This window comes from Buteo buteo, chromosome 23, assembly GCF_964188355.1.
Source record: "Buteo buteo chromosome 23, bButBut1.hap1.1, whole genome shotgun sequence".
Classification (NCBI taxonomy): domain Eukaryota; kingdom Metazoa; phylum Chordata; class Aves; order Accipitriformes; family Accipitridae; genus Buteo; species Buteo buteo.
This window is the reverse complement of record NC_134193.1, coordinates 17,584,212-17,600,399: the sequence shown is the minus strand read 5'-3', so window position 1 is coordinate 17,600,399 and position 16,188 is coordinate 17,584,212. Positions and strand designations below refer to the sequence as shown.

At 40.4% G+C, this 16,188-nt stretch overlaps 1 protein-coding gene across 15 annotated transcripts in view; it reads left to right on the top strand.

Annotated features, from left to right (window-relative positions):
• The window catches only part of FNBP1 (formin binding protein 1), a 104,279-nt gene that overhangs the window by 48,486 nt on the left and 39,605 nt on the right, over window positions 1-16,188 (top strand). For all 15 annotated transcript variants that reach the window (XM_075055822.1, XM_075055832.1, XM_075055823.1 and 12 more), the window contains exons 5-6: window positions 4,745-4,807; window positions 5,642-5,746. In XM_075055822.1, the coding sequence (XP_074911923.1) occupies window positions 4,745-4,807; window positions 5,642-5,746 (168 nt within the window). The remainder of the gene's footprint in view (window positions 1-4,744; window positions 4,808-5,641; window positions 5,747-16,188) is intronic.

The following is a 16,188-nucleotide window of genomic DNA, read 5'->3' as shown; positions in this document are numbered from 1 at the left end:
TTCACATGGTCGGGTTTTGATACAGCATAAGCAGCCCTGTTGTCATGCTGGTAGTCAGGCAATTTGTTAATTTAAAACTGCACAGGAATTCTTCAGCAAAATTATTGGACTGCATTGTCCTTCATAAGGTGCTTTTAACTACATCTTGCTTTTCTACTACTCTTCTCAAAAGGTCAGGAAGAAGATAAGAGGCATCTTCTAACACGCTTTTGTTGTCTGCTCTGAGAGCTGTGTGGCTATGTAAACCCTCTTGCATACCAAGAAAGTTTTGTAAAAATATCCCACTGCTACTTATTGTAATGGTGTTGGCAGTAACAGGCGCTGTATTGTAGGTAGCTCGGTCGCTGCGCCCAGTGTTTTGATCAACATGGCTGAAATCTGAGCCTAACAAAAGTCAATGAGAGTTTTGTCTTTGATTGTGCAGCAGCCAGAATTTCTCCCCAGCTGTTATGAACACAGTCAGCATGGTAATGAGGAGAGCACACCGATTGGTATGACTTGATTTAAAAAGCAAAAAACTCACGTGTACAGTGTGTCTGTATGTGGATTTCCTGCTCTTCCTGAAACTCTTCTTTCTTTACTGTAGCTGAGTATTCCTTGAGCTGGGAGGTTTTAGAATATAATGAATGCTCTTTTTAAAAAAGTTGGCCTAATCCACAGTCTTCACAGAAGCAATTTAATGCTGTGCTGAAAAGCTCTCAAGTCTTAACAACTCTTGTGAGATCACCTAAAACCTAGATTATTGGGTCTTACCCTGTGAGTGTAGAATGGATGGAGGCATCCAGTCAAAACACAGCCAAGTATGGATTGTTCAGAGCACCCTGCGACATCCTAACTGCATTGTGCTATAACACACAGGAAAAATGGACAGTCGTGATCGTGTAGCCAGTATGGTTTGAGTTTGGGTAATGCTGCTATGTTTTAAGCTATTGAGTAGGTCTAATGGTTGGATAAAATATTTCTCAGGGAAATGTTAAAGTTGGCATGGTGACTACTAGCCTAAGACTCATAAGTATAGATTAAAAGGTGATTTAGGGAGGTCAAGTTATGAACACCAATAAAAACAAAACTGTCACTTTACCATGTTTTAATGTGTGCTTCAAATGCTGTGGATGTGGCAGAAAAGTCTGGAGGAAATTGTGGCATGTGAACAACCAACACTGCTGCTGCAAATGTCTTAATGGCATGCTTGAAGTGTGATTCGTTAATTTGGTATCTTGCTCGTAATCTGAGTTTTTTAAATAGAAAGCCTGATTAAGGTGCATTAGTATGGACATTCAGCTTGGGGAGGAAAAAAAAGTAATATTCTATATTGTATCAACTACTCTAAATTCATCACTGTGTGCTGCTGAAATGTGTGTGACTAATTAAGCATGGTGGTTTTCCATATGATTTGCTAAATCATTTGTCATGTTCCTATTTGCTGAACCATCAGGTGTAGAATAACCAATTATTTGATTTAAATTGGAACTTCTATCTTGAAATCTTATCAAGGAAGAGTTGATCTTAAAGTTATTTTTGCTGAATCTTTTGGGTGGAAAAAGAAGCTACAAGACATTTGCTGTTAAAGAAGGTTGTAAAGTAAAGGAAATGAGTTTGCAGAAGTTGAAGGTAGTACAGGGTTTGAGGAAACTGGAGGCTTCTTGTATGACTTTGAGCAGATCATTTAACCATACAGTTTCGATTTTTCTTACCCATAAAATGGAGGCAGTGAAGAAATACACAACTAGTTTGAAGGTCACACTTAAGTTGCTTTATACAAAAACGAATTTTCAGAAGTCAGAAATCATCCTTTGAGGGCAAAAGATTTACAAAAGCAGAAGTGCTCTCAATACATATTGCATCTGTTATCATGTGTAGCTTTATCTCCCATAACAAGGATATATACAGGATAACACAACAAGAATTGGGGGTTATAACTATATTTAGAAAATGTTCAAACTAAAAAAGGCAGTATTGCACTGAAATTTCCAATATGTGGTGCACCTGTATTTATCGGATTGTTACTCAACATCGGTTCCTTGGTTTCACTATTTAATAATCTTCAGTAATGCCCATTTTACATCTCGGTGCTCCATTTCTGTAAAAGAGCTGCTCAAAAAAAAAAAGGGCAAAATATAGAAAAATCTGAACAAGATGCAGCCATACCATACCACTCACGCTTACTGCTTCTCATGTTTACTTGTAGGACCCTGCAGAGTTTATTTTACAGAGAAGGTAAATTTGGAAATAACAGGTATGGCTTGTGCAAAATTAAAGTTACATTACTGATTAACTGCAAAGTGGTTTAAAAATGTGAGCTCAGGATAGTCCTGTTATCTGATATGCTTTTGATTCCAAGTTCATCCTTCAGCCCCTCTATACAATTGTGTTCTGTTAAATTAACCTGGCATGTTGTTTTCCTGAGGTTTATGGGTCATTGACAGTATTAGGTTTCATGCAGGCCAGCTGTTCCCAAATCAAGTCCCTTCCTACGCTCCAGCAAAATCAGAGCCAGCGAAGAGGGGAGCACGCAAGCAAAGGCTGATGGAGGCAGGAAACGCAGTATGAAGGCAGACAAGTCATTTTACTTGCAGCTTCACCGTTAAGAGACTTTCACGAATTCTATGCTCACTAGCAAAATGTTGAAAAATGTGGTGTTAAATTACAGTTGTTCCTTGGGACTGTTTTCCTAAACTCTAATTACAAAAGCAAGCCTGAAGTGAGGAGCGTTTCAAAGCCCCCTGGCAAGGAAGATGTGGTATCTGTCACATGCAGAGTTGAAAGGAAATGGGGATCTACAAAAGGAACTGAGATCTACTTGGAGCCTTTCCCAACCACCCCAGCAGTTTTACAGTTACATGTGGGGTTTTTTAATGTCATAATGTGGTGACTGAGTTTTTGGAGAAGCCTAGCATGGTAGGCAGGGGTCTGAACTGCACAAACACCATCAGGGTTCATGGCAAAGGTGTCTCTCCCCAGGCGCGGCAGTGCCAGGCTGTCAGCTGCGCTCCCTTCGATGGCCCGGCTGCTGCACGCTCTCGCGCCTCGGTAGGCAGGAGTAGAGCCCGAGCTGAGGATGGCACATGCCCAGGATTAAAAGCATTACTGACATTGTGCCTCTCTTCTCTCCTTTGAGAATTTTTGTGCAGAGATAAACACTGTCCAGAAAGTTAAAGCTATAGAGTATCCCTATGTTCAACTATAGGTGAGCATCCCTCTTTAACAGCCAGTGCTTGGGACTACAGGTAATAGTATCCAGAGCATTCAGGATAGCGTGGTGGTGTGCTGTTCTTGCAGGCAAGTTGAAGGTTGTTGTGATTTTTAAGGCAATACAAGTCCATTGGACGTGGTGTGACAGAGAATTGCAGTTTTGGGTTTTTTTACTGGCATGTCTGGTGGAGCCGGAAAGGCAGCTAGGAAGTGTCACTAGCACGTTTGCTCCAGAAACCTGCCTCTGACAGAGGAAAATACCAGTTGCTTTAGTGGAAGATGTAGGAAACCAAGTAGCTGCCAATTATAAAGTGCTTGCAGGCACATTTTTCTAACTTTGGCAGTTTGTGGCAGGCTCCTGTTCTGAAGCCGGAGCTTTTCTACCCTGACAGACTGTTGATATCATGTTGCTTAAGATTTATCTAATGTCTGATTATGCATGGGCCTGAGAATACAGTAATTCTATTGAGTTGCAGTGGGATTATCTGGCAATATCAGACCTTTATTTTTCAAGTTTACTGCATGAAACCATACCTGTATTTGGGTAAAACATCCTAATTGCCAGTAAATAATACAGCAGAAAGGCATCTCTCTTCCTATTTGTAGCTTGCTGTATTATTTATTTTACAAGGTGGTTTGTAAGGTAAGCAACCTGTTCTAGCAGTCAGTTGGGGGCTGCCTTCCCTGTTTGGAGCTGGGTCATTGACTTAGGCAGTGATCTCGAACGAATTGCTTATCCTGAGGAAAAGTGAGGTGTATGGAAGATAGAGTGTGTAATATCTAAAGCATATTAGATTCTCTGGTGACGAGTGTTGTGTAAGGGCTAGGAACGGTTATTTAAACCAACTGGAATTAAGAGTCTTGCTCCAAAAGGCATGTCAGGAGAAGTTCCTTGTCATTTAGTATGTAGCTGATATCTCATATTTAAAACTTCTGTAACACCTTTGTGTGTGCACGCACGCACATCCCCAGTGTGTGGGAGAGGAGGGTTTCTGGAGGGACCCAAAGAATTGAATACCTCTCAAGAGAATGAACAGCTGGCCTCACACACGCAGCCAGTAACTAGGAAGAAAAGGGTTTTATGTTGAGTCTGAATGAAAATCAGGACAAATACCAGTTGTTAGAATGTGCCAATCAAGGGCATCTTGGTAAATTCCATGTAGGGAGAAATTTTAATTTGGAGCTAGTGTTCAGTCAGTAACCAAAGAAATACTCTTCAGATAAAAGTGCTTCAGATTTCTTGGTATGGGAAACCAATAATTATGAGATACAGTGAACAATACAAGGTAGAATTGCTAAAGGGATTAATTAGCCTTAGTCTAACTAACCATTATAATTGATGCAAATATACATCTGCAGCCTGCTGAGACATTAGATAGTCATCACACACCTGCTCAATTTACCAGCGTTGCAGAACACAGCTGTCAGAATCATTTCTGTTTTGGTTTTGGTTTTTTCTTTTTTTTTTTTCTGGAACTCCTTGAGCATAATTGACTGTTTGTTCTTTTGTTGTTCAAAATGTTTTCTTTTTCTCTTTTCTTTTTCTAAACAGCACTTCCATGATGGTAGAAAGGCACAACAACATATTGAAACTTGCTGGAAACAACTTGAAGCAGTAAGTGGAAACTTCCTCAGATGTGACATTTAAGTCATTTTTATACTGTTTTCACAGACACAATTCCAAACATTATATTTGGAAAAAGAAGGGTATATGGATAAAAGCTGTAAAAGTGGCATTTTTAGAACTGTGCTGTCTTAAATACGCTGGTAGACACAAAAAAGTCTGTTTTAATAGTACACTTGGCTTTCTGTGGGATCTGTGTTGATCATGAGTAGCATTTTATTTGATATGATTTGAAAAGTGTGCTAACCGTTACTGGAAATGCAGAGTCCCTGAGGGTCCTATTCAGATACTCCACTGTAAGATGAATAGCTTCATATTGCATGAATAAATTGAATGGGAACATCTCTTGAGTAAGGTGCCATTTCTCAAAAGTAAATACATTGGAATTGTCATTCATGTGATGAATGAGAAGTGAGATTCTAAGTAGAGGAAACGATAAAGAAAGGGGGCATCAGTAACCAAAAGTCCTACTCGCAAATGTATGCATCTTAGTAACTCTCTTGTGCATTACAAAAACGAGGGAGTTAAGTGTTGGAAGGGAGTGATTTGGTCTACGAGAGCAGAAGAGATGCCAACAGGGAAAAATACTGAAATATTAGTGATGTTGGTAGAATCAAGCAGCCTGAAGAATGGAACAAAAAATGTGTTTCTGGTAACTTTGGTTTTTGAACTTCTTTAGTATGGAGATGTATTCCAATGTAAACAAGTGAGTTCTAAAATCTGACAGTTGTTAGAACAGATCAGTTTAGGGGCAGGTGTTGTTTTAGGTAGATTTTGGTATCATGTTTGTTTCCCATAATGAAGGCTTCCATTTTTCCTTTTCAGAGCAAAAGGCGGTTTGAACGTGATTGCAAAGAAGCTGATCGAGCGCAGCAGTATTTTGAGAAAATGGATGCTGACATCAATGTTACAAAAGCAGATGTTGAAAAGGTGAGCCAGAGGATGGAGAGACTGTTTGTAAACATGGATGTGATAGGTTTAGTTCCTCAATCCCATTGGTAGGATAAACCTTCTGAGGCTTAATGCCTCACTTAAGTCAGTCTGTAGGTTAATTAAAAATAGGGAGATCTCTGCAGAGACCTATATTTGCATAAAAATTCTAAACAGATACAGTCAGTTTTCTTCAGGAAGGTGATATCTGAGTTTAACATAGCTGACATGGCCCCAAATGAGCTTATGCAAAATCAGTTTTAATTAACACCCCAGATTCTGTGACAGTCAAGCTTGTGAGGGCTCCCTGAGGGGTGCTTGCAGTTACCACACATTGTTGGTCGCTCTGTGATTCAGGTAGAGCTAAACTTTCTTCCTTTTGAGCAACACTTTCAAGATGTCCTGATGTCATTGGTTGCAATGAAGTATTACCAGGGTTGTTGTTCATGGTCCTAGGTTTACAGCTTTTTATGTTATGCAGAATCCTGGAAACCATGCTTGTCACAGATGGCACATAGCTTTTATTTTCATATCTCAGTTGCTGTCTGGTTGCAGAGTCATTTGTGGCTTTTATACATTGAACCCCATTCAGTGAAGCTTTTGAACTGATGCTTAATTTTAAACACACATTTCTCTTTCAGCATATCCAACTTAAAATATTTTCTTTCTTCAGTTTGATTCAAAATTGGATGTACAGAAGGATGCTTATAGTTTAAATGTCCAAGTGCAGTGATGTACCTGTAACTTAAGAAAGCAATGGAGAGGGAGAAAGCATGTTTAAATTGCTTCTCTTTTTGGTGTTGCACATCTGCTCAGAGGATGCAGAAATGTAGATCAAAAATGCCATATTACATTGCATAAGGGCAGTTTTTTGTCTTCCGTGAGTTTGATTCATGTAGATAGAAAGTAGCCAGAACATTTGCAAAGCTTGGTTTCTTTTTTTTTTTTTTTTTTTTTTAAAAAAAAAGGGGGCAACCAAAAAAAGGAAGGGGTGGGAAGCTGAAAATATACCAAACATTTTGTTACAGGGACAGGAAAGGAAACTGAATTATAGGTAAGGAATTTTTTCTAGTCCAAGATAGCCCTTGTAAAATGTAGCTTTTGCTCCTCAAGAGGTCTGCTTCATTCTATTCTCAGTCAATTCAATCCCGGGAAGCTCTCGTATACAAATTTTTCTTTACAACTGTGGGATCTTAAGATGTTTCTAGTATGCTGAGCATCATGGAGGTTGCATAGCAGATATCATCAAGGATGCTATTAGAAATGAGGACAGTAAATGAAAAAGAAGCTCAGAAAATTTCCCTGAAGTGCTGTTGCATATCAAAGAGAAAAATATCTCTGTGGTCTTGTAATTTGCTTGGTTATTAGTTGTAAATTCACCATGCAGATTTGATCCTTTGTTGTCTTCTGGATTTGCCAGGGCACTTTACAGATGAATGCATGTACAGGATTGTTGAAGATTAACACCACATGTGGGCTTTTCTGACAGAGGAGAATCATCTCTGCTTTATCTGTATAAAGTGATTTTAGAATACATTTTTTTCACAGATAAAATTAGGACTTGCCCTAGATATTTTTCAAAGCTGAGGCCGTGTCAAAGGGATACAGAGATGCGACTTACTATTTGAAATAGAGGGCTGAAGCTTCTTCCTTCTACATCCCTTTCTAAGGGTAGCCTTTTCAGGTCAGAGTGAAAGGCTATATATTAGTGGTGTATCAATCTGATAGTGTTAAGTAAATTCTGGGAAGCAATTCCTACTCTGGTGCTCTTTCCCTGTAAAATGAAGCAGAGGGGCTTCTCTTCAAAGTTTCTCTAGCTTATTATTGTATGTATTTGTAAATTATTTATTACCAAATGAGGCTCAGTGGTATCTTGAAAGGAAAAAAATAAATCTGTTGCAGTTATGTGTGTTGGCTAATCTTGGGAGAAGGCATTAGTCAACTTTCCAGTCAGTCAGCGGCATAGATGGAGAAGGAAAAGGTTATCAAAACGAGTGGAATGTGAACTAATATTACTGAACAGAGAGAACAGTGTTTTCCAAGTGCATGTGTTAAACTGGGTTCATCCATGTCAGGCTGTGAATAATGCTCTTTCTTTGCTTCCCTCTGCCCGTGTGACTGGGACCGCTCTTACATAACTCCCAAGTGCAAAATAGGATATTGTTTAACCAAGCGCTGCTGTTGGGGACTCGCTCCAGGGAGATGCAGAAACTGCTCAGCTTCAAATGAAGCAATATGATGACTTTACCTCCTCCTATTGCAGCAGTTCTGATTTCTCTTGCCCCTTATGGCTTGGCTGCTGCATTCCTACTCCCAAAAGTACCCAAAAATCTGTTTGGCCCGGAAAGCAGACAATTTGGCTGTGTTCAGAGCCAGTGCTATTCACTTAGATGGAACAAGGTGCTCTTCAAGCAATGGGATCAGTTGCCCTCATTTCTTTGGCTTGAGGTTGTCACCTTGGCTACTTTAGCTTGTACCTGCAATTATGAGCACACACTAGAGCTATTTTTTGCGTCATGCATTATAGAGTAATGGAGTTAAAATTCTGCAGTGATCACAATGACGCATGCAATCAAAAGAATATATAGATGCAATTCCCTAATGTACCTAATGCTAAGCTGTATGAGGCTCTGAAATGCTCTCATCTCTCAAGCTTTCAGTCATTGTAGCCTTTGACAACTGCAGCAGGAAATTCTGTGACAAAGCTGCCAGCAACAAGCACTTAACATGGCCTTGCCTAAGGGATAACTCTTGGTCCTACAATTTGCTAGGATTAAGTAACCAGAATAGTGGCAGAGAAGAAAATTAAGAGTTACTTTCCTCCTCATTTCTCCAGGACTGTTTTGCAAAGGGCCTCGGGTGTGTGCTTAGGGGCAGGGCTGGACATGCAGTATGGGTATCTTGCACCTAGGTCCAGACTCCTCCTGTAGGACCAGCTCAGGTTCGATATGCAGAAGGCACGTGCCTTCTGTGCCGCTTTTGCGGCCAGTATGGGCTTGATCATCTTTGCAGCCAGCCGGTCTGGTAGTTGCTCTTGGAGAGAGCAGGGTGTTTAGCTTTGTTTCCTCCCTTCTCCTTTTTTGGTGTAGGAACATGGAGCAAAAGGCTGTGTTCAATCTCTGCAGTGGTCACAGTCTATGCAGGAGTCAAAGGAGAGTGGACGAGGGCCCCTGAGCTCCCTTCCTGTGTTCATACTGAGCCTCTAAATTACCGGCAGCCGACAATCACAGAGAGATGTTTAAGTGTCAACAGAAAGTGCAGTTTGGCACAAAGGTTTTGTCAGTTCAGTTCAGCAGAGTCAGGGTAGGAAGCTTACTGTGCTGCAGAAAGCTGTACTGTGAAAATATCCTTATAAACTAAGTAAATGGTGCAACATGCTGATGCTAATACTGGGAAGCCTTGTAGGTATCACCGTAAGCTTTAGCTTCATTTGGATCGCAGTGGGATGTGTGCTGTAAAGCAGTTCTCTTTCAAAAACCACAGTGGAGCTGCTTCAATTTTTTGCCCATTTGGGGAAATGGTCTCTGTCACCAGCGCAGAGCTGGTGTACATATAAGGAAGTGCTCTATTGTTTGTTCCTTCTCTTTAGAGCTGCAATCACTAAAAAGCTGACATCTTTATGCGATAATGTGGTACCCAGCGGTGCCTTTGCAGACTTCTTGCAATTAAAAAAAAAAAAAATCAGCTGGTTTTCTAAAGGTTTATTTTCAAAGTAGACTTTTCAGAATCTGTTTTTAAAGAGGAAGTGGCTGAGGCCAACCATGGGAAGGGTTGAGTGCTTTGCCTCTTGATTTGCACAGTAGTTTGAGGGGGTGGACAGCAGTTTGAGGTACTCGGTGTCAGGGAGGATCTGTCTCTTTGCTGAGGAGTAGCACGGTAGTATGTTGGCACCCTAGGTAATAATTTTGCCAGAAAACAACTTCAGCTTTGGGCAGTAAAAAATGAACTGTACTTGAGTTCGCAGAACTGCTGTCCTGAAGTCGGGGCTCATCACCTCGTTCTGATTTTTGTTCCTGTTATGTTAGGAAGGTTCCATCCTGAGTTGTTTTGAGATTAATGTAAATGTGTTGTGGATTTAGAAAGTAGTTTAGTAGTGGTAGATTTAGAAAGACATAAAGCACAAATTTGACCTTAACTCTCTTAAGTCAAGAAGCTTCTGACACTGCTAAAACCATGGGGTAGGTATTTTGTTTTGCTGTGGGTTTTTGACTGACTCATCTTTAGTAAGTCTTCAACCCGTACCCGACGAGCTTGTATTAAGATTTTATTTGTATCCTGTGATATTCAGACATCTTTTCTGGGGCAGAGGGGTTTTCCTACTGAATTTGCTTTCTTAGATGCTTACAGTTGCTTGAGCTTGTTGCAAGTCAGCCAGCTGTCAGTTTGAAATCACACTTACTCCAAAATTAACCAAAATTATTGTTACAGAATTATCATTCCATTCCCTCCTCTCTTCTCTGCCCAATCCTATGTCATATCTAAAAACAAAAGAAATTAAAAAGTTGATAGTTCTATTCCTGTGCTGACTCTGAGTTACTTATGAGTTTTAGATGTACTGGCCTTTTTTTTGGTTGGTTGGTTTTGTTTTGGTTTTGAGTGGAGAAACTGAGGGAAATAGAAGTATTCTCAAGCTTACTGAAATCTCTAGGAGCTTTCCCCTTTGCCCTGTGACCTTCAGATCAGGTTATGTCTGCTGTATCAAAGAATTTTTTTGGAGTCCCTGAATAGCTTAAGATTTGCCTAAAGACATAAAATCTCATAACACGATATCAGCATGACATTAATTCCTCATCTGTAAATATAACTACGGAGAGATACTGGTGTTTCACGCTTGAAGTTTCTTTTTCTCTTTTCTTATGCCATGTTCCCTGGGTGCTCACCATCAATTCCAATGCAATGTAGAGAGTCTTTATCTCCCTCCTTACCGATAGAAAATGCGACCACTTACATTGCCTTGGGTACTCATGAGCTGAATCGCTGGCAAAGTCTTTCTGAACATAGATGTAGAAATACTGCTACTTAGAAATTGGAATAAGCTGATCTTCCTGCCTGTGCAAACGCAGTTATGCTGTCAAGTGGTAAACTGCTTTTCCAGCCTGTAGGCTGCTGCGCTGCGGGATGCAAATCTCTTCATTAAGAATTTACTCATCCTCACAATGAAGGGTGCACTAAGCTATTTTTACTTGGGCTCTGGAGAAACCTCTGATCTGTGTTGCAGCACTATGCTTCATACAGTTTACAGCATGCTTTGTCATAACAGCAGTCAAGTCACAAAGGAGCTGGATGCAGCGTGCATCACTGAAACCCCACAGACAAACCATAGAGGAACATCCCTGGCTCAGTGCTGTGTTGTTGCGTCGTGCGTCACTGAGGTTTTAGTGAGTTAAGACTGTCAGCAATAAACTCTGCAGCACAACCTCAGATTGTGGGTGCCTGCCTTCTGCAGACCATAACTACTTAATGGGCCTAATTTTTCAGCAGATGCCGAGTTACCTGCCCTGTGACAGTGGGGCTTGTTGTATCCCCTCCTCCTGCCCACCTCGAGGCACCTACTGACATAATGAACTTCTCAGCATTTTGAAATATGTAGTGCCAAGCAAAGATAATGTTAGAAGGTGGACAAGCTGTACGGTGTTTGTGTCATTAATATGGCAAATACTTATTGCAGTGAATAGTTCCGGGGGCTTTGCTTTTGCTATACTCTGCTGTGAATTTATAAAAGCGCAGCAGCAGTAGTGTCTCAGTGAAATACGCAGGCAAGGTGCGTCAGGCTCAGTCCTGAATATATAGTGCAAGAGAGCCTGGCCTGTGCATTTGTTATTTGAGAGTTAGAAGTTGCATAAGATTTTCCCATGTTCTCTATGTGGTGGTGAGCTCTACATACTTTGATTAGGCAGCTGCTTTTCTTTTGCTCCACAGATGGAGCTGGCTAAACCCTTCTGTGTTTTTGCTTGTGATGTGCGTCGAACTTCCCATCAATTCAAATGCAGTCTTTGTAACGTGATTTAAGGCCATTAGATTCATGGTAACATTATTTCTCTGGGTTGTACAGACCCCTATCTCCTTCCTGAACTGCTTCTTTCCTAATAGATGATATAATGTGTGAACACAGGGAGTCCCTCAGGACAGTCATTTGCATTTCTGGAAGAGTAAGCCTTGTTTACAACCTGCTGTCTGTGACACTGTATATAGCAGCTGTTTCCCTTTCGGAGTCATGACGAATTCAGGAGGTTTGATTTCTAGTCAACAAAGACTTAATGACTGCAGCAGGAGTGGCTGGAAAACTTAATAAATAACTGTATGTATCCCATGCATACACTGTGTTTGGTATTAAGAGATCAATGAACAGAAGCACCAGTCGGTTTTAGTGTAAGATAAGGAAATCCATCTGAACTTAACATTTCCTCTTAGCAGTACTCCTCTGCAGTAATGCTCTACATACCAATTTGACTGAGTTTTGTAACAATAGAACTCCATTGGGAGGTAGATTGCTAAAGGAGCAAACAAGTCAGGGAGGGAAAGGGGGTGTGAAGGGGAGGCTTAAGAGCAACTTCTGAATTAAGGATCAACTGCAGTTTCAATCAGAAATGTAATATAACCAGCATTCTTAGCTAATGCAAAGCAATCTGTTCATGCTATACAGTTGGAAAGCTTGTTTATAGTCATTCTTACTTGGTCAAAATATTAGAACAGATATCTTCACCTGTTTAAGAACTAAGGGAAAATAAAGCAGAGACCTCAGGATTTAGCTTATTGTTTGTAAGTTGTTCAGTTTAAGTGAATGTATTTTACCCATAAAGTTGGCTTTTAAGGCTAGCAAGTTCATACTGGTAACTTTCTTCAACCCTGACTATCCATTCTGCATTGGCCGTGTTTGTAAATTCTTTCTTGGAGAGAGATGACTAGAACTGTGCCCAGTATTCAAAGTATGAGCTAAGCAATCTATTACACAGTCCTGAAATAATTTCCATTATTTATATTCAAGAAATAATTTCCATTATTTATATTCAATACGTACATTTATACACCGCAGTATTTAATTGCTTATGTGGTACAACTAAACAGATCTCCAGAAATCATTTAAACATTGTTGACCACTGCTCTGAATACATCTTTTCTTGTTACCTCCTCCCTCAAGTCTACATGGCCTTGCGCCCACTGTGAACACCTTCTTTTGTAATAAACTAGACTTTTGTTAGGTATCCTCATGGAACTGCATTTCTCTGAGCTGTGTGGCAAGGTACTGGATGTTAGCAGGGATTTGCAGTTTGGGCACCCAGAGAGTTTGGATATTTAGTATTTGTGATGTAAGAATGGCAGTGCAAGGAGGCTAACTTTTGGATTCAAGGCAGTTATTTCACTAGAGCCTTGGAGCAGTGTGTTGAGAGGTGCTTCTCTGGCATGTGTCACGGTGGCACGTGCTGCTGTTCTTAATTCTTATGTAATGGTCCTTCCCTTACACAACATTGAGATTGCTTTGAATACTTTACAGACTAAGTTGAGGCAATTGATTGGACATGATAGGAATAGCTATGCACTTCTTTTATATGTGGAAAATGCAGCACTCAAATTAGTGCAAGGGAGTCTGCAGCAGAGCTGAAGTCTAAAGCCAGGCAACTGAAGTCTTGGGCTGGTTCACTTAAGTAAAATGTCAAGTAACTTCTAGCTGTCAGACTCTGTTAATCAGCAAGCAACTGTGCCTTTAGTCATGCTGCAGGACTGGTCATATGAGTATAGGACTGACACAGTTAGCTGAGTCCTTTTTTGCAATATGATTTTTTTTTTTTTAATAGTGTAGATGTGACCAGAGCAATTAAAGAGCTGTGCTAGAGCCTTGTGCAGCATGCTTACTGTGTTACTGTCCCAGCTCCATTAATTTGGTCCATCTTTCTTGTCAGAGCTTCAGTGGTGTTTGGGTTGCTTTGGTATATCTCTTGTCAGTGTGCACTTCTATAGTCTGGCAGAATTATGCACAATGTGACTGCACTAGATCATAATTCCTGAGATTTGGTAATGAAGATTTTTCCATCCTCGCGTCACTGGTTTGTATATTGTATTCAGCCAAAGGATTTTGGAGATCCACGTTTTCTTAGATTTTTTTTTTTTCCTCTCCCCCCACCTCTTCTAATGTTAAAAGTAAGGATTTTTTTCTTGTTTTTTTTCCTGCCTGTTATTTTGCACCCCCCATTCTACCTTCTTGCTTTCAGGAAAGCAAACTTCAAAACCTTTTTCTGCTTGCCAGTTCAGAGAGACCAAATGGGTTGTTGTAAAATAGTAAACAATGGAGCTTGATTTGGAGGCTATGTAAATCAAAGCCTGAAATCCTGGCTCTGTTTTGAAGTCCATGGCAGAATTCCCACTGTTATTAATGATTCTGCAAACGCTGCCAGTGTTGCTGCTACCAAGAGGCGTCCTGCTGCTGTTCGTGATGGTGCCCGCTCGTAACAGAGAGCAGCTATGTGAGGTTGTCTGTGGAGGGAGGACCAGAGCCTGCAGCTGAAAAATCTGTGAGCGATTGAAAGCATTCCTGAAATTGGTGAAGTGTTTCTGAGTCTGTCTTTATCATTAAGCTATTTTGAAGGGATTGGGTAGTTGAGGGGGGGCAGGGGTGATTTTTTTTCTGTTGGCATTTTAGTCTGATCTTGGATTTACCAAAGACGGATCTATTTTGGCAGGCAGTGGCCTGGCAGTGATGCATCTCACATGCTGTCTGGGTTTAAAAAAAAAAGGGGGGGGGGGATGGGAGAAAAGAAAGAAGAAAGAAAACTACACCAAAGTTTTGACTGGAAATTCTGCCATTCTGGACAAGAGCGACTGCTAAGAAGTTGAACTGTTCCACTTAGTGTGGATCAGCTGAATAGCAGCCAAAGCTTTTTTCTGCCCTTTTCAGTTATTCATATCACTCCCACCATAACAGCCTTGAGGAGCTGCATTTTTTTGTCTGTGTAAACCCAGAAGACAGTGTGTCTATTGACCCTCTTGCTGTTTCTGGAATGTGTCTTAGAAAATTGTCCTCAGCAAAATATCCTTCATTCTTTTCTGTAATGGAGACTGAAATCGCAGAAAGTGTACTTGTTTTTAAAAAACTTCTCCTACAGTTAGTCACCAGTTGCCTTTCATATCGAACTGGATTTTGTGGGGAGAAGGTGTATGCAAGTAACCCTACAGAAGGATTTATTTTTTTAATTCTCTGAAAGCTGCATATAATGCATGGCAGCTTGCTATAGTTTTCTCACACCTTCAGGATCCACAGTGCCCATCACAAAGATGTCCATATCCCCTTTCTCTGTTAAATTTTGCTTTGGCAACTGCTGGTCAAAGGCATAAAGTACTAGGACTGATTTCAGACCAGTTTATAAAGCTTTACTAGTACTGCATGTTTGCAAGGACTATGGAGAACTTTCCTTTGTCCGCATTTCTTTTGTCTCATTCTGATACGCAGTGATTACTTAAATTGCATCATATTGCTAAACTGCAGGATTTTTCAAGCAGGTGATGAATGGGTTCAGACTAAATGTATCTCCCTAACATGGGTTACTTTGGAGTAAAAGCATTGCAGGGTTAACTATCTTCTAATTTCTTATTTTAAAGGGGAAAGAAATCCTTCTGTAAATACTTCAGTTATGAAAGATGTTAGAGCATCAATTTCCCACCCTGGCATCTGTCACTTAGCTTGAACCTGCCATCTCTGGACTCCTGGTAGAGTCATCTAAACATCTGGAACTAACTTTTGATGCTGTTTGAAAGTCAGGGTTTTGCAACTCAGTGGTTAGGTAGAAAATCTGCAGGAAATGTGGTTAAAATAATCTTGAGAGAATGATGTTTGGTTTTTTTTCCTTCTACCTCGTAGAAGAGATAGGAGCCGTAGTGTGTGTTGCCAGTTCATATGGCTATTGAGTTTACTGTTAAGGTAAGTGCTGTTGAGGCCTGATTTTTTTTTTTTTTTTTTTTTTTTTTAAGCGCTGAAGACAGCTACAGTTCTACCGATTTTTAAAAATCAATGCTTTGAAAGTTATTACTAACACAGTTATAGAAAACGCTCCTCTGGTGTGATTGTGTTTAAATCTGATTGCCTGGCAGTGGAAAGCTGAAGTTTACCTATATGCTTATTGCAAGGTTAATGGTGCTGCAGATACTGGGCTGTCATTCATTCTTGGGAGTGCTTTTTGATGAGACATGCATTGGTATGTGTGACCTTTTGGTTTTGTTGCCTGCTGTATGAGTTCAGAGAAGAACTGCCTTAACAAAAACAGACTTTGGAGAGGAGGCAATATGTATATACACTGTGCACGTTTATTTGGGGACAAAAAGATGTTACAAAGGTATGTTTGGAGGGGGAGGGGAGCGTGTGAAATCTGTGTATCTTTTGCAAATGTGTGCAGAAGCATGCATTTGAAAGCAAACTGCTTTTCTTCTCCCCGCAAATACCTCAAATGTATGTA